The sequence below is a fragment of the Perissodus microlepis genome, chromosome 19 (genome assembly GCF_051167445.1).
Source record: "Perissodus microlepis isolate ML-2025 ecotype Zambia chromosome 19, ASM5116744v1, whole genome shotgun sequence".
Taxonomy (NCBI): domain Eukaryota; kingdom Metazoa; phylum Chordata; class Actinopteri; order Cichliformes; family Cichlidae; genus Perissodus; species Perissodus microlepis.
The window spans coordinates 9,620,212-9,644,326 of record NC_140479.1 but is presented as its reverse complement, the minus strand read 5'-3'; the positions used below and the strand labels follow the sequence as shown (position 1 = coordinate 9,644,326).

At 43.4% G+C, this 24,115-nt stretch overlaps 1 protein-coding gene across 6 annotated transcripts in view; it reads right to left on the bottom strand.

Annotated features, from left to right (window-relative positions):
- ralgapa2 (Ral GTPase activating protein catalytic subunit alpha 2) overlaps positions 1-24,115 on the bottom strand; it is a 106,556-nt gene that overhangs the window by 21,788 nt on the left and 60,653 nt on the right. For all 6 annotated transcript variants that reach the window (XM_084914973.1, XM_084914970.1, XM_084914971.1 and 3 more), the window contains 7 exons: positions 17,914-18,091; positions 15,660-16,491; positions 14,980-15,051; positions 11,023-11,146; positions 10,769-10,924; positions 7,940-8,098; positions 4,854-4,981 (listed from right to left, as the gene is read on the bottom strand). In XM_084914973.1, the coding sequence (XP_084771099.1) occupies positions 4,854-4,981; positions 7,940-8,098; positions 10,769-10,924; positions 11,023-11,146; positions 14,980-15,051; positions 15,660-16,491; positions 17,914-18,091 (1,649 nt within the window). The remainder of the gene's footprint in view (positions 1-4,853; positions 4,982-7,939; positions 8,099-10,768; positions 10,925-11,022; positions 11,147-14,979; positions 15,052-15,659; positions 16,492-17,913; positions 18,092-24,115) is intronic.

Below are 24,115 nucleotides of genomic sequence, written 5' to 3'. Positions count from 1 at the left end.
GCTGGCTGTATATACAAACACAAACTGATATACACCAACAGGCGCTTCTGACACCAGCAGTGTGTGTACGCTCTGACAGGCGGGGCTCTGGGGCCCTGCAGTTGGCTGTCTGGTTCCATGCCTGCTCTACCTGTGTTTAAAAGGGGGCGGCCCCCATGAAGCTCAGACCCCAGAGTGTAGGCTGTGCTAGGCCCCCAGGGCTTTCAGGGTGTGGGTGCCGCACAGTGTACGCCTTTTGTTACAGGCTGGGTGGCAAGAGGAGGAGGAACTAATGTGTGTGTGTGTGTGTGTGTGGGGGGGGGGCGGCAGGAAAAAAATGAGTAATGCTATGAGTCATTCTGCATTAGCAGCAGGGAGAGGGAGATGGGGAGGGGGAGTAGATGAGAGGGGGTGAAGAGAGAGAATACTTTTGCATGTTGTATGAAGCTAGACGCCATATGCCATCCGAGCTGGGCTGCCTCCTGAGTCAGGGCTCTCTGTTTGACAGGCCTGTGCTTGCCCCCTCCAAACCCCCAAAGCTACACCCCTTCTTCCCCAACCAACACCCTCCTCCTCCTCTAGGCCTTCTCGGCTCCAGCAATGGGCTTGGCAATTGCTTTGGTCGTGCATGGACTGCGCTCTGTTCATGTGTGTGTGCGTGTTTATTAGGAGGGGGGTACTCAGTGATCTGAACACATCGGACATTGTCGTGAGTCCCGGCAGGAACAGCTGGTCAGCTGGAGAGAGGAGTGGGAGGGAGCAGGGATAAGAAGGGGGAAGAGATGGGAGGCAGTGCGCTACACTGATAATGGGATTAGGTTAAAACATTCAGTTGGGGAGAGCCCCCTCCTCTCTTTGCAGCCCCCTGAAATAATGTGTAAACTCTCAACCACCCTATCAAAGCCAATGCCAGCCTCCGCCCAAACTTAGCCCTGCCAACTCCAAGCAGGGACACTTTAAGTCCAAACTAGCCCCTCGCTCCTCACCCAACTCCAGCTACCTACTCATCCAACAGCGGCCAACCGCCTCCGACTAAACGGTTTGCATCCAGTAATAACAATATGCTGACAATCACTTATCATAAATCATGCAACAAGTCAAGCTGTCCAACTCCCGCTGCAAAAGTTACTGCAGATTACAAATTACTTTTAGTTGGTCAGTCCCGCTTCCAGTGAACAGGAAGTTGGCTATACTCACATCAGCTCAGACCATTACATGAATCCAGCTTATAATGACTAGCTTGGCGTCTCACTGTGCCCAGTCAAGCACTGTGCTCCATAGTGATATAGACTGCTGAGTATTATCCATGAGTCTGCCAACAGTTATGGCACAACAGCTGGCAAATTAGACCTATCAACGATGCTAAATAATTCATGGGAGACAACACTAACATGGCAGATCCTATTCATGACACCCTATCATGCATACAGGCGCACTTTCATCTCCGCTAGGTGAAGAATCTTACAGTATACAAAAGAACATGCTGTCGCGAGACAAAGACGCGATGAGACCGGAACAATAACTTGCTCCGAAGGGGTGTGAGAACGTGTCACGGTCAATGCGGCGACTGTACTAATTATGACGGCGTGTGGGGATGCAGAAACGGCACACAAAAGCAGTGCATGCAGAATATCATATCCATTGTGTTTTCAGCATACATCCGTTGCAAAGATGTACATCTTGTTTCCAGCAGTGGAGCTGGGGGACTGCAGATATGCTCACATAAGCCTGTGAGGGAACATGACAGAGTTAAGCAGCTTTTTGGGTTCCACTGAAAGGATCAAGCCTTCCTCTCCTCTTTCTGCTGCTGCGTACACACACACACACACACACACACACACACACACACACACACACACACACACACACACACACACAACCTAAAAGCCTGGCTCGCATGACTGGCGATGGGCAGAAACAGATTATGGTTATTGATCGCTGCCTGGAGATGGATCTGTGTGTGTGTTTACTTGTGTGTCAGAGCAAAGGATGGGGACTAAGGGCAGTGTGCAAAAGCTATTGATTCTGTCCAGTAGGAAGGCTATGCCTCTGAATCAAGGTCAGTTTTGCATCGTCTCACCTATTAGTAACTTGCCATCACCCCACACACAGACACACACACAGACACACACACACTTCACCTTTAACAATACCCCCATCACAAAGAGTGATGGACGGCACATCAAACTCAAGTGCTTGTTGAAGAGTGAAATGAATCCCACCTTCTGGATGACGACATTATTCTATACTGACAGTATGAAGGATCTTTCTCATACAGTAAATGGCAGCAGACAGCGAGGCAGTGCAGTGGCAGGTTTGGTCCACGTGTCACTAACAAACTAATAGCTGTTTTTGGTTTTAAGCTTCTTACATTTGCAAGGGAGGGCCCGATTAACATCCATGTTTCAGAGATCTGTAAAAACAAATGTGGTTACATTTAATTCAAAGTTGTTTTTGATTGAAGATTTTGTGGTCTCAAGTATTCAAAATGCAGCCGCGAATGGCCAACAATACACTTAGAACACAAAGCCAGACCAGCTGCATTTCCTATCAGCCATATAAATAATAAATGATACATTATGAGTTGTCTGTGAGAGTCTTGTGATATGTTGCCTATGAGGCCAAGGTTGTGTCCTGGCAGAAGAAAATGACACAAATCGCAAATGACACCGATGGCTGTACGTGACACGAGAAGGCATATGCAACTGCACAGATTTGACAAAATCATGTGGGCAGAAAAAGGACGAGAGAGCAAAGCCACATGAGAAAGACAGAAAGCTGCCAAGAGGTAGTATCCTTTTGAAAAACACTCCTGTAGCCCATCTGTGTGTATTTTCAGAAAATGTTGCTGGTGGTCATTTTTCAATATCAAATCCTATTAGCTCGAGAGATTCTGTGAGCGTTGCAGCAGACTGCTGGAGTCCTCTAGATCCCTGTGACGGAGCGAGAGAGGGGGCTGCAGAGCCATACTAGCCTTTTATCTGGACACACAGGGGTTATATAGCTTCTCTTTGAAGAAATATTCAACTAATTACCTTGGAGAGTGGCCTCACAGGCAGAGAGCAGGCTGTGAATTGTAAAGGCATTGTGAAGGGGTAAACTAAGGATGAGGATTTTCATCAAAAAAAGAGTTTCAGGTCATTGTTCCAACCTGTGAAAGATAAAGGGCTGCAATATCCTGAGAAGATGGAAGAACTGAAACGACCGGAGAGGGAAAAATGCAAAAGGCTGGAGTGGCGTAACAGTAAAAGCAATGTTGAAATCAAAGCATCTGAAAGAGTAACTCCACCTGGCTACCAACGCACTGTTTCTTTTACGATCAGAACCACTGCGGGACGTTGCACCAGTGCACGCTGACGTTCTCTTAAAATATCAAATCTCAAGTTATCACTTTTCATACAGCACCAAACATTCATTAGCTTAAAGTTTTGCCTCTGTGCTCACGAGCTCTCTGGCTAGGCAGACATGCAGATACTCATTTTGGCCGTGCGCTCCGCCTGGCACTTTCATTCATCTCCTCTGGTGGAGTGTGCGAGGCCTGGCAGCCGATCGGTGCCAGAACTCCAGAGGCAGCGCTTATCTCCTCTCATAGATCATGCCTTTGTGCTGAACTGATTCTGTGCTAAGGAATGCCAGGTGAGGCTTTAGTGTCCCAGTACGGCCCCCTTACTGCAGCAGCACCACCCCCCTTTAAAAAAAAACAACACAAAAAACAAAAAACCCTTCGGCTTCCCGAGTCCCTCAGGCTTCCAGAGCCAGGCAGGCCTGTGGACGGCCCCCTCTGGCACTGAGAATCACACTGGGCTAATTCACTTGGCGTCGGGTAACAGACATCTGTCACTCAGGATACCCCCGGGGACTCTCAGACAAGGCCCGATATTGGGGTGGGGGGGCCAAGCTATGTGATGCACTGTGAAATGCATACAGACACACACATACTTGCACACACCCTACACTGTGAGCGGTGCAGCACGATGACAGACCAAAAGCCCTTTGTGAGTAATAGTCATCCACACAGAGTCTGAAAACAAGTTTTGAAATTATGCATACATCCTCAATCCAAATAAAACCTCCTTGGGAGAGGTTTCTATAGCAACTGCCAGAGGGGCAGTGTGGTTCTGGTGAGGCGGTGGCGCACACGCTGTCCGAGTAGGAGCGGGACGTTAAGGGAGATCAGGTTTCCCCCTCCAGGGGCCATCCCAACTCTGCCCCCCCCCCCCATCTCACCCTCCCACCCCTCCCTCGACTCTGTGCTGCTGGTATTCACATGCTAATTCATCTCCACTGGTAATTACACTCTCTTTAAACCAACTGACAACTACAGCTGGAGTCAGGCTCTTAACGGCACACAGTTGGATGGATGGGTGTAGGGATGAGAGCAGTGTGTGAGAGTGTGAGTGTATGCACTTGTATACATTTGTTGATGGGGCTTTTATTTTGGTTCTTCTCGTGCGCCATAAAACAGTAGTGATAGATGATGACACATTATCTGTTCTCTTACCCAAAACAGCCCCGCAACCTCCCGTGTTGCTCCAGGCTGTGAAACAGCCTCGGCCTAATAGTTGTATGTAAATCAGGTAGCTCATAAAGATCAGTGTCTGCACTCAGCTGTGTACTTTGGCTAACATGGAAAGCACACCACATGTTCCAGTGAATTCACTCCAATGTGGTGGCTTGTCATGTTGGAAATTTAATCTCAGTGATGTTTTATTTACATCTAATTGAAATATTTCAAAATCGTTGCTAATAAACTTAGCAGTCTGAGCTCTCTGAGTAACCACTGCCTCATCTTTTAAAAGTGTCGCACTCATCTGAGGAGCTGTACCTGTGTGAGAGAGGAAATAAAGCAGAAGCCTTGAGGGAAAAAAGGATACAAGCTCTGGTAGAGAGTCAGCCGGGACTTGACAGCTCTGCTGGCATTGATACAGGTAGCCCGCACTAAACTTGGCAGCAGCATTCCAGTGACGATAGCGCCATTAAACAGAGGGCCAAAGAAGGGAACCTGAGGAAGTCAAGAAAGAAACAAAGAAATTAGACAAGTTGATAATAAAACTCAAATTTTAGTGCAGATCCTGATTTTGCATGTGCAAGTACTTAAGAGACACATTTTTTTGTTTAAAAACAAAACAAAAAAACCCTCCTCCATCTGTTTAGGGGAAGGGTTCAAGTTGAAATTGGATTTTGCCTAACTCTGCATGACAACCACACATATCTTATGCGAATCAATGTTAGGTAAATGAAATTAAAATGACAATCAATACTATACAATGCCCTCATATTGAGCTATTTAATACAAAGGGGCAGAATGAATTTCAAGAATAGCGTGTGTGTGTGTGTACGCGTCTGTTCATGCATATTGGAAGGGGGCCCTTAATCACTGAAGCTCAATAGTCACTGACCTGGAAGTTGACGTGAACGTCAAAGTCTTTCCAAAGGCCCTGCTGTCCTCAACTTGGCACTCGACCAGCCAAATTAAACAACAAAATAATGTATAACACCAGTGATACAGAATAATTAGCTAAATCGTGTGATGGAAACCTGAAGTTATACTATAAATACTCCAGTATCAGACATCTGAGTAGATGGTTTTACATGTTTTTTAATTTAGAGGAACTCTCCGATAAAAATGTTTATTTGATCACGATTGGGCTCGGCACGGCAGCGGCAGCTCTTCTTCTGACCTTCACCCAATGATAAAGGCTTCTTTTTTTAAATTATGATCTTTAACAACTGTAGTTTTTCAGCTTCATCCCAATTCCTTTTTGTGCAGCTCCCCGACAGAAAAACTGAAATAAAAGCTTCCTGCACAAAGGGTTAGTGTTTTCAGAGGTTATCTGGAATAGGCCCTCCATGAACATGAGTGGGCCTGGAGTAGCACTGAGGAAAACATATGGATGGAAGTCGACTAGTGTATGACTCATGAATGATAAAAGCAGTTTTGTGGGTTTTCTTAACAGCAATTGAGAGTTCCAGGAAAACGGTTTAAATTTATTTTTGATAACTAATGTGCTCTCAGCGGTGAATAAAGTTTTGCATCAAGTGAACTGCTGCGTTGAATTTTGACATTTAACAAAGTCAAAACGTGGAGCTTTCAGTGACAAGGATGGCCTCGCTAGTTTTCTGTTTACACGGACAAAACCAGAACTCCATTAGAGCAATGACTATGATGCAAACAGAGACGGCAATAAATTGGCACTATGATCATTCACACTGGAAAACGATGAATGAAACAAATACAGTCTGAATGAATTTCCCCTCCTTCTATGACTGTTATAAAAAAACAATGGAAGAATAAGAACATAACGTGTTTCTACAACATCATTTTACACGATCCATTTCCCAATTATCTCTCTTAAGATAACTTACTGGAAATAAAAGAAAAATACTGCTTTAAGAATTTTGCACTATGCATTTTTATAATGTGTGGATATATCTGAACATCTGAATCCAGTCATCCTGGACAAAGTAATTTCACGGTCCTCTAGGAGGCCACACATCGAGTGCAGCACTATGGAGTAACCAAGATGAAAGCAAGCCAACAAAGGCCAGTAACCATCTCTGAAAGCACATACCCACAGTGTGGGTAATAATGCATCGCTGGAGGAGAGACCTGAGAGCCTTCAGACAGAAACCACAACAAGGGAAAGGAGGTATGAAATTCAGAGCAAAGTCTGAACACAACAGAAGGACGAGGGTCTGCATTATCTAATGAACACAGTAGGGCTGCTACAAACGACTATTTTGATAGTCGACTAGTCACAGATTATTTTTGCGATTAGTCGACTAATCAGATCATCATCCATTGGACGTAAAACAGCTTATTGCACCAGCAGCATCTGCTCTTATATAACTATCATTAGCTTACAGCTTTAAGTGTTTAAGGTATGTGCTAACTAAAAATAAAGAAAAGATGATACTTTATTAAATTTTAATGAAGTTTGCAGATTGTTTCGGTGAAGTTTAATAAACTCCTTGCTATCTAAAATATAACAGGACACTGGAGTATATTCTCGAGCATCTCACACTTCTGATAATCAGTTGTCTGCTTGATGTTTATTCAGCTGTGTAAAAACTATAACTTTAATCTCAGCCAAACCGATTTACCCAGGAATAAATAAAATACTAAAAAAAGCCAAACAACATTTTTAAGTTATCTAAGTGACTTATATATCATGTTTAACCTGAGTAGCGAAAGACGGTGGTGGGTTTGAAAACGATTTGCCGGGAGTCCGGTGTTCTCACGGGCTCTAGTGAGCCTTGTCCCCGGCTCGCTATCGAGCTAGTGGGTAACAGACGTCTCCGGAAACGTCGGAGCGCTTTTGAAAATATGTGGTGTCTTGATAAACTGAGCAGATATTTGAGGTTTACACAGCTACATTCTCGCCTGTAAATATGGTAAACGTTTATTTTGTGACCCAGAAAGAATAATAAGAGTAATATTAAAACTAACTAGCTGCCGCCATTGTTGGAAACTGAGCTGGGCTGCGCTATGAATTCTGGGACAGAGCTACTTCTTCTTCTTCGGGGTTTAACGGCAGCTGGCATCCTTGTACATGCAGTGCTGCCATCTTCTGTTTCAGTCCGTTATTACACTCTTAAATCCTACTACTTATTCCTGCATCTTTTGTGATCTTACAAAGCTTCAAACGAAGCGTCGACTATTAAATCAGTCGTCGACGATTTTGATAGTCGACGTAATCGTGACTAGTCGACTAATCGTGGCAGCCCTAGAACAGACAGGAAATTAATGCAGTGCCATGCTGTATGCTGACTTGTTACAGCAGGTAACAGGTAGAATTAACCTGTTACCTGTTATCACTTTGTTTAGGTGCCCTTAAAACATGACAGTAAACCTGCAAGCTTAAAAAGTAAAACCTCCCGTAAATGATCCTTACACCTAAAGAGCTAAAACATCTGCAGTGGTCTATAACCTAAATATTCCACTCGGCACAGCCATTACCTGTGGTTTCTTCATGATCTGGATGAAATACATGTGTTTCTTCATTGGGTAGATGACTATCAGCACATCTCCAAAGTCAGTTGGGATGATGCCGCGCCGGTAGTCCCTGGTGTGCTCGGACCACACTATGTGCACCTCATCGTTTCCCAGGTGACGCAGCTGCCAAACAAACAAAATTAGTCTAATCAACAGCTTAGTGAGCGAATGTAATTTTCACTGCTTTGGGGACGATGACAGGAACACAAATTTGGATGGATTAGGGCTTCTAACTGGGTTTTATCCGCTCTGCACTTAAAACCCACACTGCCTCCAGGAGACCGAGGAGCGGACTGAGGTTAGAAATCTTTTTAGAAGAGGATGACTGACAATATTATTTTCTAGTGCATCTTGGGAGCAACTGTTTCTGGAGCAGGTGATCGCAAACTTTGTTTGAAAACAATGGTCTAAATCGTAGCCTGGCTCTGGTTTAGTCTCCTATTATAGCTTTTTCATTACAAATTCAAATAGCAAACATAAAATGGACAAAATTGAGCATTTTAAAACCAAATAATTCAAATCCAATTAACCTACCCCATCAGAGGTTAAATTGCTTCCCATTTCCACTCTGTTCACAACCACAAATGAAACTGGGCAGGACAAGAAGATTTGCTTAAATGACAGGAAATTGACTGATGCTAGTTTAAAAAAGAAGAAAAAAGGTAAACAGCTTTCCCCTTTTCAAAGTAAAATAGATGGGAGTAGCAACATTACATTCTCTGACAAGTGTAGATCATTTATTAGCTGGTGGTCCAGTGATGTCGAACCAAGCAGTCCTTCCATTTTCCAGAGTATCATAGACACTGAAAAGTGAGTCTCTACTCAGAAGAAAACATCTGCCAATGTACTGTTGGCCTAATGAGCCATTAAGAAACATGCCCTCGCCACCAAAAATGCAATTAGCACATTCTATTATAAGCCCTTAATTATGGTAATACGCTAATCTTAAACAAATCCACGGCATGCTGATTACTGGAGCTCGCCAGTTCAGTCTGTCTGTCCAAGGATCAGCAGGTACCAGCCAGGTCAGTCACTGGGACAATTTCAGAGAAAATGTTGAATATGCATTTGCTGCAGACAATCAGCAGTGGGATGTTAATTTGGGTTAAGATAGTAGCATTTGGATTAGCTGAATGACAAGTTTAATGAGGATGCTTATGCTCTAGTCAATCATCTTCTGCACCAACCCATTTATCCCCTTGTTAATCACATCCAAATGTTTGAGACTTCTTTAATAAAATGTGATTCAAGTCAAAAGGCTCTTGTCCAATTAGCCCACCTTGACCTTCCACCCAACCAGTGGGGTTCACATACATGGAAACTGCCACCCAAAGGATCCAGAAGACAAGAGCATCCTAATGAAAACAACCTGCAGCAACCTAGTTAAGACGTAGCGCCCGAGGGTAACTGGGACGGCTAAGGCACCCGTCCATCTCCCTCGCTTTCACACACATCCACATCGTCTACATGGCCTGACCCCAACCCTGCAGGTCATTTCTATAAATGCATTACTGAAGCCAGCTGCTGCTGCTGCTACAGCCTGCAGTGCCTTAAAACCCACAATTGGATTGAGGAATTCATGGTTTTCCCTCTTTTGTTTTAGGTTTAGCTTTTTTCCCCCCTTCCATCAGCTTCAAACAGGCAATCTACTCAGCGAGAGCTACCCCATCCGTCTCTCCCCTACAGTATGCCTCTATGATTACAGCAAGTAAAGTGGGTGACTGCTGGACTAAAAGTGTTATGTTTAAATTGACAGAGTAACATCGTACTTAGACACAGACAAAGCCTGTTTCTCATTCCAATTTTTTCATACCACTTTCTATTGTCTTTACCTTCCCATCGTTTTCTGAAACATCGGCCCAGCCTGCAAATTTCTCTTGGACCTGTAGCTGGTGTGGCGATCTGTGCGAGGTGAGCACGAGCAATTACAGAAGTTCTCGGCGGAACTGAATGAGAGCGGAGTGGCAGCACACTCTGCTTTGGGCACGGCCACCCCTCCAGCGCCACACTCTGGACAAACCAAGACAAAATCTTTCCTCAGACTAATTTCCGTGGCCACTAAACACAGTTCCAGGATGGGTTTGGAATGAGTAGGCGATTATTTGTGAAATGGAGAGGGGGATGTCTGTTGAGGGCTGGAGTGTGGCTGGATATGAGGAGAGCCTGATGAATTTCCCTCCTCAGCAGGGTGCTGTATGAGAAGATTGGCAGCACGGGCAGGGGCCTTGCGGCTCATTTCTTTCTGCTAACTGCTACTGCTGCACTACAGCTCAGAATCCCACTGCAGAACCAAATCGATCGCTCCTGTGGCGGCAGCAGGAATTGGATAAAAGGATCCTGCCGGCATCCGGCCGGCGCCTGCCCTAGCAGGGAGAGCTAATGGCTGAATCCAGGCCCTGGTCACAGCACACAGGGATGGGGGCAGGGGCTAGCAGAATCATAGTCATTACCACAGCAGCACATGCCCTCTCTTCACTCACGCGCCTGCGATTCTCTACTCCTCAGGCCTTCCTGGCCAGGGTCACTAATCAATGCCCACACTCTGGAGTCACACCTCCTGATCACAGCTTAACACAGAGCTGAAGGCTGCAACAACATACTGCTCTGGGCAGGCATGGCTGTGTAGCCATTTCACTGCAGTACATTCTTCTTTTTCCAATGCACTTAGAACTTAAGGTGTGCAAGTAATTCAATACAGACAATCCAGATGTGCGAATAGTCAATACGAGCTTTAAAAAAACCAAAAAAAAAAAAAAAAAAAAAAAAAAACAGCTGATGGGGATTTTTTTTTACCTTTTTGGTGAGGCAGTCATCAGAATCAGATGGCATACGCGTTGAGACGTGGAAAATGACTTCCACAGTGGAGGTAGCATAATAAGGAGCCGTTAGACCTGTGCTGCCATTCCTCTGGAGTCCGCCCATAAAGCCACAGTGCGTGGCTAGGTCCACCTGAAACGTACAAGCAAAAGTTACTCTTTTCTGAGTGCGGCTGTACAACTTTGTGCAAATATGAATGCAAAGATTTGATTTAAAGTCGTGGTTTGCACCTCCCATCCCAGTCCAGATACAAAGTCTTCATAGTCCTGGCTTCCTGCGCTGTTAGACAAAATAGAGCACTTGTCTTCTTGGCCTTCTCCAATGTAGAACACAGCAATCTTGTGCGTCTCTCGGCTACAGAACAACAACAAAAAATAAAAAGCAGCCAGCATTAAAAGAACAGCAGCTACACTAACAGTTGTAACACAACTTGAAAAGCCTTTAACCTTTAACTTGGTGTAACCCATCATACACTGCCCAATGGAAAACCATTGAGGAACAAATGCTGTCTATTCCTATTCAGGCAACTCTAGCTGACAATAATCTACAAACCTATATAAAAAACATTGATAACCTGTGGGTGAAAAGGACCCTTAAAACATGGAAAACTATTATAAAGTATAATAGTAAAGTAAAAAAGTATAATAAACTATTTGCAAGCTCCTTTGACTATTATAAAGGAACATAAACTCGAGACCAATATTACAGTTCTTAAATGGTGTGCTTACGACTCAGAGTTCAAGCCTAATGAATTGGATTCTAGATTCAAGGACTGGACAGGTAAGGGCATAACAGCCCTGTGTAGTATAATGAAAGATGGAAAATTGTTCAGCTTTGACACGCTTAGAAAGACATTTTCATTAGAAAAACAAGACTTCTATTGATATTTGCAGTTAAGGCACTATGCTGACACGAAGATGAGAAATGTAACAATGACAAACACACGCTTGATGGAATTGTTTATAAAAAGCTATAACTCAGAAACTATTGATAGAATTGTATCATGTCTGTACAGGGAGTGCAGAATTATTAGGCAAGTTGTATTTTTGAGGAATAATTTTATTATTGAACAACAACCATGTTCTCAATGAACCCAAAAAACTCATTAATAGCAAAGCTGAATGTTTTTGGAAGTAGTTTTTAGTTTGTTTTTAGTTTTAGCTATTTTAGGGGGATATCTGTGTGTGCAGGTGACTATTACTGTGCATAATTATTAGGCAACTTAACAAAAAACAAATATATACCCATTTCAATTATTTATTTTTACCAGTGAAACCAATATAACATCTCCACATTCACAAATATACATTTCTGACATTCAAAAACAAAACAAAAACAAATCAGCGACCAATATAGCCACCTTTCTTTGCAAGGACACTCAAAAGCCTGCCATCCATGGATTCTGTCAGTGTTTTGATCTGTTCACCATCAACATTGCGTGCAGCAGCAACCACAGCCTCCCAGACACTGTTCAGAGAGGTGTACCGTTTTCCCTCCTTGTAAATCTCACATTTGATGATGGACCACAGGTTCTCAATGGGGTTCAGATCAGGTGAACAAGGAGGCCATGTCATTAGTTTTTCTTCTTTTATACCCTTTCTTGCCAGCCACGCTGTGGAGTACTTGGACGCGTGTGATGGAGCATTGTCCTGCATGAAAATCATGTTTTTCTTGAAGGATGCAGACTTCTTCCTGTACCACTGCTTGAAGAAGGTGTCTTCCAGAAACTGGCAGTAGGACTGGGAGTTGAGCTTGACTCCATCCTCAACCCGAAAAGGCCCCACAAGCTCATCTTTGATGATACCAGCCCAAACCAGTACTCCACCTCCACCTTGCTGGCGTCTGAGTCGGACTGGAGCTCTCTGCCCTTTACCAATCCAGCCACGGGCCCATCCATCTGGCCCATCAAGACTCACTCTCATTTCATCAGTCCATAAAACCTTAGAAAAAACAGTCTTGAGATATTTCTTGGCCCAGTCTTGATGTTTCAGCTTGTGTGTCTTGTTCAGTGGTGGTCGTCTTTCAGCCTTTCTTACCTTGGCCATGTCTCTGAGTATTGCACACCTTGTGCTTTTGGGCACTCCAGTGATGTTGCAGCTCTGAAATATGGCCAAACTGGTGGCAAGTGGCATCTTGGCAGCTGCACGCTTGACTTTTGTCAGTTCATGGGCAGTTATTTTGCGCCTTGGTTTTTCCACACGCTTCTTGCGACCCTCTTGACTATTTTGAATGAAACGCTTGATTGTTCGATGATCACGCTTCAGAAGCTTTGCAATTTTGAGACTGCTGCATCCCTCTGCAAGATATCTCACTATTTTTGACTTTTCTGAGCCCGTCAAGTCCTTCTTTTGACCCATTTTGCCAAAGGAAAGGACGTTGCCTAATAATTATGCACACCTGATATAGGGTGTTGATGTCATTAGACCACACCCCTTCTCATTACAGAGATGCACATCACCTAATATGCTTAATTGGTAGTAGGCTTTCGAGCCTATACAGCTTGGAGTAAGACAACATGCATGAAGAGGATGAAGTGAACAAAATACTCATTTGCCTAATAATTCTGCACTCCCTGTATAAGGGTCTAATGGATTTGAAACCACATTCGACCTCATATATTAGAACAAAATGGGAGAAGGAAGGAGGGATAAAAATATTAGAGGAAGAATGGACGGCAATATGGAGGTATCAGTGGATGTGTACCAGCTCACAAAAGTGGAGGGAATTTGGCTGGAAGTGCCTAATTAGATATTTTATAACACCCTCTCAGAAGTCTCACTATGATGATAACTCCCCTGCTTGTTGGAGGAACTGTGGAAATCAAAGTGCAAATCACTACCACATTTTTTGGGACTGCTCTATCTTGAGGGATTATTGGAGAGAAATACATAATGCCTTACAGGATATCTTTAAATGCGAAATACCCCTCGAGAGTAAGACTATGTTCTTTGGATATATACCTCAGGAATGGCCTAAATATGATAAATGTTTAGTAAATATTCTACTGGTGGCCTGTAAAAAGAGTATCACCAGAAAATGGTTATCCCTGGAGAGCCCAAACATAAGTACATGGATGGAAATCACAATGGAAATCTATAACATGGAAAAGATAACAGCTTCTGTTAACCACAAGCTGGAGAAATTTACATCATACTGGGAAAACTGGGTCAAATATATCACGCCTCACAGGCCAGATTTTATTTTTACAAACCAATAACTGTGATGTATGAGAATATATATTCATAGGATCACCCCCTACCAACACATTCGGGTTTTTTTTTTGTTTTGTTTTGTTTTGTTGTTTTGTTTGTAGGTTTGTTGGTTTTGTTTGTTTTCTTATTTCGGATTATGTGATTGTATATAGTTGTAAGTATTCTCTCTTTACGACTCGGATGTAAATTAAAATACTATTTTGGTATCTAAGGCAGATAATATAAGCAAGAAGTATGCTTACATGATGTACATACTGTGAATGCCTGCTTTTGAAACCTTAATAAAAAAATAAATGGAAAAAAAAAAGCCTTTAACTACTTGAGCTACTCTGGATGAAATGCTTGGACTACACCTCGCTAATCAAGGTAAATTGTGTAATTGAATTGCTGAATAAAAATCTCAAGGACAGAGGGGAAAAAAAATGTTTATCTCCAAAAACCCGTCTGCTATCTCTCCATCAGCTTTAACATCATGTTTAAAAAAAAAAAAAAAAAAAAAAAAGAACAATGGCAGCAAAGCCCCCCCATCCTACTTTCCCTGTTGCCATGGCAGTACATTGTGCTGGAGTACATTTAGGAGACTTTGCATGATTGCGCACAGGTTGTTATTGTCCACTTCTGAGGGCATTATTTTATAACCTCCTGTCATTAGCAATGTGTAGAGCACTAATTGATTGGACTACGAGAGTCTAGTAAGAACGATAAGAACAGGATGGAGAGAGTGATGGAGGGAGACTTCCAGGGCTGTGCTCAGCAGGAGTTGGCACAGATTAGGAAATTCATGGAGGAGGAAGGGAGGAAGGGAGCACTGCCGTCTTGAAAAACTGGACCGCTCGCAGGACATGCAAAGAGTTAATTTTACTCATTCAGAAACATGTTTATGAGCGATCAGGAAAACACAATACATTACAGACAACACTGCTTATCTCACACAAATCATCACAAGATGATACAAAACTCCCAAGTGAACTTTACCACTGCCTGGAGTCCAAGTTCTTCAGTTCCCGTAACAGTTTAGAGTTTTTCTTCAGCAAATGGAAGCTTTTCCTGTTGAACAACAACAAGTCTTGATTAGATTAGACATGAGGATTTTAATCTGAAACTAAAACTGCCATCAGCGGCTTAAATCATCACAAAGAAAATAAGTGTTAAACCAAAGTTTTGTTTTGCAGATCTGATGACCAAGGACCAAAAAAAAAAAAAAAAACCAGGCACAGGTGCAAGCCACAATCTCCTCTTGTTGTGTGCACGTTACACCATCACCATTAAGAGGTGTAAGCTTTTAATTTACGGGGCAGAACAGCAAAGATGAGGCTCTGCAAGCTAGACCTTAGTGAAAACAGCTGGGCACTCTTATCCTGTGGAGAGGAGATTAAGACACTGCGGACTCCAATGTGCCTTTAAATTCATCCTCTCTCTCTTTGAGTAACAAGCCAACAGCTGAGTTACTTTGAAGATGAAGAAAGTGACTTGGTGTCAGACTTAACAAGAGGATGTGTCTTGTTCTTTCTCTCTGATTGCCTGGATTTAATGTGTTTTTTTTAGACTAGTGACCAATAAGTAACAGACCCTTGTCTGACTTCTCTTAAAACCCCACTTTCCTCTATTTGTTTCTGTCAGTAAAGAGCAGGTTATTTTCAGTCTGTCTGTAATACCTGCGATCCCAAGAGTTCATCCCAAGATCATTAAGCAGCAGCCGGCAGAAGTAAAAAGGAGCTTTTGGTTCCTGGTGGGACGGTTCGCTCTGGCAGTCAGCCCGAAAGCTTACATCAGCCTCCCACCTCCTCACTTGCTCCTCCTCCTGCTGAGTCTGACGATGAATGGCTTCCAGGATGGCGTTCTCTTGCTCTAGGTTCATTCCGTGTGGTGACGCGGCCGGCTGGTTAAGCTTAAGTCTTGGCTGGGGAAGACATTCTGGGCTGCTGTGTCCGAGGTCCTCCAAAAGCTTATCGAGAACATCAAACTCATCCTCCTCGCAAGAGTTTGAGAGGCAATCGGAGCCTGAGCAATGACGCTTGTGCGGTCCTGCTACTGGGGAGGGGGGCGGGTTTCTGCTGTGGTTGACTGCAGTGGCTGCAGAAAGGGAAGGGTCAACTGGTTTAAAGGCTCCCACATCAAAGTCTTCATGTGCGGTGCAGTAGAGGATGGCACCATCCCACGAGTACTTGCCCGAGATGTCCCGGACAATGACGCGCACTTGGGAGGAAGTGTGCAGGGGCTGTCCGACGGTGGGAGTCTCGGCAGGGATCTGCAGGTAGGACACCAGCGTGCTGTCGTTGAAGACAAAAAGCTGCAGATTGGGGCTTTTGAAGACCTCGGAGGACAGCTCGGATGACTCCACGTATGGGTTGTCATGATTTTCGCTCACGAGGCTGTGGAGGAGAGCGGGGCCGCCGCTCAGGGGATGATGGCCCAAATGGTTCACAAGGTGTGTCATGACCATCCGTGCCGTCAGCGGGATCAGCTCCATGTTGCGGCGACGCTTTTCTGGTGGGAGAAAAAGGATGGGAGGATAAAAAAAAATAAAAAATACAAGCAAGAAAGTGTAACACATGATCAATAGTAAAAATGACCAATGGGTTTAGAATGCGGCTGCACTCAGGGCTGTCTTTTATAATATGTTCAATGTAGACTTTAACAATATTTAAAAAGCTCCACATTTGTGTGTCGACATGTTACACTCTTTATTAGCTCCTTTTACACAAACCCAAATCTGATTCATGATTACTAATAGGGCTACTTTATTCATTTCTCACAATAGCTTAGCTAGCACACCTCTAAGTAGGTAGCATCTAATCATAAGAGACAACTTTGAAAAGCCCATTGAGTCTTCTTACAATGGACAACCACTGAGACTGACCAAGTGCTAATGAGAACCACCATCTTTGCAGGCTGCTGAATAGAATTGTACTTTGCAGATTGCATTTATGTAAATGTACAGGTTTTTACTCCCAAGTGAAAGGCATGCTGTGCTTTATTCTGCAGGGATGTGGGAAAAACAAGAAGATGCACTCTTGCATTGTGACAGTGCTATCAATACCATCATCCCCCATCAAAGTGGAGAAAGCTCTTTAGAAAGCAGGCCAAGCTGCATTAGAGATGCACTGGCCCTTTGATGTGACTTGATCAATATGAGGTGAGGGCATGAATATAACTAGGCCGGCACTCTTTGGTTTGCCCTTTTGATAGTGTTTTGTTATTTCAACCAAGACTCTGTGCAGCTGTGCACCAAAAAAAAAAAAAAAAAAAAGAATGGAAAAAAAAAGCAGGGGTGTGATGAAATTTTCAAGACAAAAGCTTCTGTTTGAATTTCTTACATTGTTTCAGTAGACATTCACATTGTGTATTTGGGCTTTGAGGACTTTTTAGAAGTTGAGGACGCGAGAGAGAAAGAGGAATATGTTGCCTAATGGAATCACAAGGTCACAAAAAAGATTTTTTTTTTTTAATCTAAACCCCATAATGGGTCTTCTCTTAGGGCTAAGTACTAATGCGAACATTCCACTCCCTGTGATGGTTGATTTCCTTTTTATACTTTTAATAAGATATTGACATTTAATGGAGAGGCTCCAAATGGATGGCCTACTTAGAGTTTGCTTTTACCTGTAACCTGTTTTGGATGATTTTTTGTGGGGGTGGGAGGGTGGGGGCAGACAGGGTAGAGAGTTTGGCTCCATATTCTGGGAGCTATAATATAGGAACTATAAAATATAGAGCTGGCAGCAGTATCCAAAACATCACGACGCAGCAGCTGGCATCAAGTACTAACTGGCTTTTAACCCTCCTATGTAAACCTATGTACATACTAACATATACTATATAACAATTAACACTTAATAACCTTTTTATGCAGTGCGATCTTTCTCAAAACAGATTCAGATTTAGGAAATGACATTTTCCCGCTCTTACCCTCAGCCACAGTGAGTAGGTTGCCTAAGTCCATGGTGGGTGTCTGTGACGGGGGTGGCTCGCAACGCTTAACCTGACCCAGCATGAGGTCATAGTCACTGGACAAGTCAGACAGGGTGAGCAGATAGTGGCTCTGCTGGGTGTGCAGGTTGGACCCCGCCACACAGCAGTGCAGCACCTGAGGAACGAGAGCGGAAGAGCAAAAATGTAGTGATTATTTGGCATGCATGGGTTGTTTTGCTACAGTACTTTTTAGAGACACCCCAAACACCCCGCAATACCATAATATTACTACACTTAACTCACAACATTACTGGAATCTGTCACCTTTTTCAAACTGCAAATTATGTCCTCAAAGTCAAACTTTGTCAATACTTCTTTAATCAGATAAGATAAGAGACTGCAGTCGGCAACTACATGCCAACCGTTTTATATTTCTTAGAATTCAGCAATTAAATTGCTGAAAATCACATTTATTGCCATCTACGTAGACAGAAGTTCTCATTTAACATAAATTGATATTTAACTATTACATTTGTGCTCAGCAACCTTCCTGCTCCAGTATAACCAGATTACAGGCAGCTGGCAGCCAGTTGAGTTAAGACTCCTTAAGTTTTGCTCATTGACTCATTCATACTGATGTCTGTGAAGGTTCTCAGTCATCCAGGTCATCGTAGTCAAAGGAGCTTGCAAAGAAAAGCGTCTGGACTTCTTTAAGTTACTTGAAGACGTTTCACCTCTCATCCGAGAAGCTTCTTCAGTTCTAAGGTCAAATGGTGGAGAGTCCCAGATATAAACCTAGTGGGAGTATCCCCCCACAGAGGGACAAAAGGACCCCCTGATGATCCTCTAATCGCCTGAGCCAAGGTGTGAAACTGGGTGTGGGTCCCAATCAGCCAGAGTTTCGGGTGTGTTCATTGTGAAACCTGGCCCCACCTTATCATGCGAATTCCTGAGGTCAGATGGCCCAGGATGTGAGTGGGCGTTAAGGCGTCTGGGAAGGGATCTCAAAACTGGATTATAGATGGCAGAGAGTTGGTGTCGTAAACCCCCGCCTCTGTTCAAAGATGGTCGCTCACAGTGGACATAGATGGCTTCTTTTCTTTGAAAGAAGCCATCTATGTCATCTACGTCTTCAAGTAACTTAAAGAAGTCCAGACGCTTTTCTTTGCAAGCTCCTTTGATTCATACTGATGGCAACATGTCAGCAATCTGTCTACATAAACAGTGTAGTGATTTATGGTAGTGATTGGGGTCAGTCTAAATCAGACTGCAACTGTTTGCAGCAAGGTTGCCTCCTATGACTTGCGAGTGAGTGAGCAACACCAACCTCACTCCAGGCAACCATTTAGTCACCACAAACTGCAACTGGTTGCTGAAATAGGAGGTCGCTGTCCTACTTTCACTCGTGTGACTGAGCCATTAGCGTGCTTTGAATTTGGAGACAACTTTGTCAAGATAAAGCATAATTTATGGTCCTGCTAATGTGTCCATCTACACATTTGAGTTCGAAGAGGGAAATGCAACATGTGCTCCTGTGCAGTCCTCAAAGATCCTGACTGAGCACCGCTGACGAAAGTGTCTTTTTAATGTTGACAAGTGGGCTGGAATAGAGAGGAGAATGACAGCAGAGCTCCTGGAAATGGGAGCACAGACAGTGGCTGCAGTAGAGACTCTTGTTTTTAACACTTGGATTTACTTCAGCTCTTTGCATGTTTTAACTTTGCTCTCCTCTGCAGCTGCCTAGTGGACCATCAGCAGTACAAGTAAGAGTGGCCGACAGACCGGCTGTACCCTAAACTTTGTACACTGCCTCCATTTGACATCAGAGCTCTCTGCAGGCAGTCCCCAGACTGGAGCGGACAGCGAACACGCTTCCCCTGCTGGACCTTAAATCCCGCTGAAGTGTGTCTAGTGTTGCACGTTTTTCAGTTGAACCAATTTAATTAAAAGTTTGCTTAGCTAAGGTTATCTGAGGATGGCGGTGAATAAGACAAGCCACCTTGTTTACAGTATTCCCAGATTTTAATTCATTTTATTAAATATTGATATTCGATGTATGTTTACCCTTCCCCCCACTCACTCATAGTACTAGAAGGTTGAAGTCTGGTAAGAAAATATGCAGCGATGTCTGTCATGTCTGTCGTGACTGTGCACGACGCAGGAGAACGTGAATGGGGAATATATGGTCCATTTACATCATAAGGCAAAAAGGGGGAGAGAGGGAGAAAAGGGAAGAAAAGAGGGTCTTTATAGCCACTAATCCATTTCTTCTGTGATGTGTGAGTGTATCGATCTACATAACAGATGGCAGAGCATCCGTTGGCAGTGCTAGATAAGGCGCACTGGGGCAGTTGATTACAGCCACTGAACAGGTTTACACTGTTTGATTTAATTAAGACTTTATCCTTGTGCTCAGCTCCCACCACAAACACGCATGCTTAGCCACATATACATATCTGAGTACACAGACAAACACACCTGTATAGTGTATAATCTGAGCAAAGGTAAGGGGGTAGAACATATGCCTAATGTATGTAGAGGAGGGCGCCTCTTATTCAGAGTGGAGCAACTTGGGTAAAGCCATGCAAAGGCTAATCCCATTCAGCGCACACACACTTGGCTGTGAGACGCTGGCCCTGCCATGTGAAACAGTATTGTGTGGGGCAATGTAGACAGTATGTGGATGATTCCATCAAGCAGACCTCTGGGTGCGTAGGGGGAGAGATTTGAGGCTTGATGCTGAAAAGATGTGAACCAAACAGCTGCTACACCAAAGCCCCAAAGAACTTCCTCTGTGGAGATGTAGAAAGGGGGGGGGAGAAACCCCACGACTGTGCTTGACAACAAATTGACTGCAATTCGCATAGCAACAGTTACTGGAAGGTAACACAGTAGTTAGAAGGGCACATGGTGTATGGAGATGTGAGCACACTATGTACACAAATAAATCAAATAATAAAACACAGATGTACCTATCTTTGCCGTCTCTCTTGCACGCACGCACACGCGCACACACGCACGCACACGCACGCGGTGCAGCTGGCTGCTGAGGCAGGCAGAGGGAGCAGATGGAGAAGCCTGAGCAGATCTCCAGTGAACCGACATGGTCTAGTGCAATGTTGCTTTTTACAGCTATGTGCTCGCCGTTAGTCAACCGTACCAACTTTTTTCACTTTTGTCTGCATCCCAGGAAGCATGGAAGCCATTCATTAGCTGTAAACATGGTCTCTGCTTGCATTTGATTGGTCGGCAAAGGACACATTGTTAGGTGCCCAAGTGGAGTCATTTATGACCCCAGTCGTATTTTTTAATGTGTAGCTGTGATGCTTTCAGTCATAAGAAATTTTTCTATAACTTTTAGCAGTTTTTGCTCTGCTGTTGTGACAAAGACAGTGGAAATATGTCTTTTTTTGTACAGTTATATTAATTTTCCACTTCTAATCACTACATTGCAACACTTTCCAGCGAATCACTGCTAACCGATGTCTGAATAAAAACGATATAATTAAATTGATTCGAATATTTTAGAAAATCTAAACAGAAAATGGAGCCAGAATGGGGGAAAAAAAAAAAAATTGTGGTCACTAAAATAGCTTGGGCGCTTGAGCGTTAAATATAAATTTGTAATTAAAGTAAAATGAGGCATGAAACAACCTGTCAGGGAACGTGGGTAGTGATGGAATAAAGGGAAGATGTTTTCTATTCTCTGCCTGGTATACAGAATAATTAGCAGCCAATGTGACAGTGGAAACATATAGATTTCAGTGTTGATATCACATTAATATCATCATCACCTTGAATGAAAGCCGGAGGGACTGTGCTTTTTGTGCACTGATAGACAACCAATCATGCTTAATTGTCTTTGCTTTCATAGCAGCTGCAGTCTCTCTCATATTAAGACATATTCCATTCAAATCTCCAGGACAAGCATTTATAGCCTGAGCTTATCAAGTGGACAAAGGGTCCCGTTTGAATAATTGGACCATTTCTTATCAGGGGTGACATCCTTACAAAGATCTGCCGTTGACCGCATCTGCCCAGACAGGAGGGAATGAATAATACCTCATTCATTTGGGCCCGAAGCTTGGCCCTCATCCTCAGGGTCAGACCATAAAATAAAGAGTTTGAGGGATAAAAACAGAGGAGCAGATCCAATACGGAATATTTTGCATGCTTGAAACAAACACTCCTGAAGTTTCCTAACTTGTCAGGGTTTCGTACATATGCTAAATGCCAGTCACGAGCAGTGTTGGGACTAACGCGTTATTAAGTAACGCGTTACAGTAACTACGTTATTATTGTGGTAACGAGCACGGTAACTAGTTATTATGCCAAAACCGGGAACGCGTTACTCGTTACTGGGATTTAGATAGGCTCGTTATTTGTTACTTCGTGTGGTGGCTATCGCGGAGCTTCCACAGATTCAATAACATTAGCAAGTGGTGGAGGCCAGCAGGTGGATGAAGGAAAAGGGAGGCAAGAGGAGAGACCCGAAGCGGCCGCTGGTCCGAGTATCAGGTGAACTGAACTTCAGGTAAGAAGTTATAACCTGCAGTCCATCTGGGTCAGATATGAACCAAGTTTAGGTGGAGTTTATTTTCGTTATGCTGACTTTTTCGTACTGCGTGCTAGCTAGCATGACGGAGTTTCTATACAGCTGGGTGGGTGCTATGTTACTGATGTTGAACTTTATTTTGTTCATACGGTTAATTATTAGAGTTGCCAACTGTCCCGTAAAAAACAGAATCGTCTGGTATTCAGAGAAAATATTACGGGTTTCGTATTGAGGTGAAAAGGAACAGTTTGTCCCGGACTTCAGCTACAATGAAAAAGACACAAAGCTGGAGTTATTCTGTCTTTGCTGCACGGCTGCCTCTTCTTCTCTCATCCTCTCACCCTCCCTCTCATGATTCAACTTCAATCATGAAACTGATCAATGATCAGCTGATCGGCTTTTCTCTCTTGTTTATTTATCGCCCACTTTGCGCCAGAAAGAGGAAACCAGCGGATGTCGCGGTAAACAACAGCAGCACGTTTAAGCTTGATCAGCTGTTGTTAGAATTTATTTAATATTAATTTCTAGTATCAGCTGATGTTGGCTGGAGCCACAGCTGTAAAGCTGCTGGTCATGATATCGGTTTGGTTATGTGGTGAGAGGGAAACATGAAGATGAAACCAGGAGATGTCCTTACTGAATCATCAGAGCTGTGATGGAGAAACCAGTTTATCTTTTAGTTAACATGAATGAGTTGAAGGGAAGTTATGAACCGTTTCTGAGAGACAAATAACACCAGGATCCTTTTCTAAGTAGCTGACAGCTGGTAACTGTGCAGGGGCGGGTCTAGCAAAGTGTTGCCAGGGGTCCATGTAGGGCATTAAAAGGGAAAGGGGGGCACAAGGAAATACTTTCTTATTCTCATTTAAAATGTCTCACTTTTTAAAAAAATAATTATCTGAGTGTTACAACAAACAATTGATAGATTGATACATATATACCATCAGAACAGTGTACATCACTGTCACAACAGTGTTTATTTTCATTCAAAGGCTTTATGATTTTTCCTATAATGGTGGGCCGGTCTCTAGTCAAAATGCCCGGGACGATTTTTTTGTCCCAGTCCAGCTCTGTATGCAGCTCATCTGCAGTCTGGTGTTACCTACATCTTCCTATTCAGAAGGCAGAATTTCCGAGTTCTGAGTACAATCGAAAGCACCACGACTGCAGTTTTTGTGTTGGATGTAAAAAGCAGGCTAGGATAGAATCAGGCGTGGGATTTCTCTCGTGGAAATGTGCACATTATTTTTTCCTTTCCTTTGGTAGGTGGCACAGTGCACTTGTGGCAAGTAAGCAAGCTAGAAGACTGGCAATCTTGCTGGGTATCCAGTTACGGAAGCAACACATTAACAAGAGAATTCTGAGTAAAACCAAAGTTACTTTCCCTAGTAACTAGTTACTCTGAAAGTAACGAGTAACTTGAAGTAACTGAGTTACTTTTGATAGAAGTAACTAGTAATGTAACTAAGTTACTAATTTAAAGTAACTTACCCAACACTGGTCACGAGTGTAAGCTGCTGTGGACACTTCTACGCCTTTGTGCTACAATAATTTTAAATGATGCATAGTCAAAAGGTCATGGTAGAGGTGAGTCTAATTAAAGTGGCAAGCCCATGTGGCGGGGTGGGGGTGGAGATGTCAAAG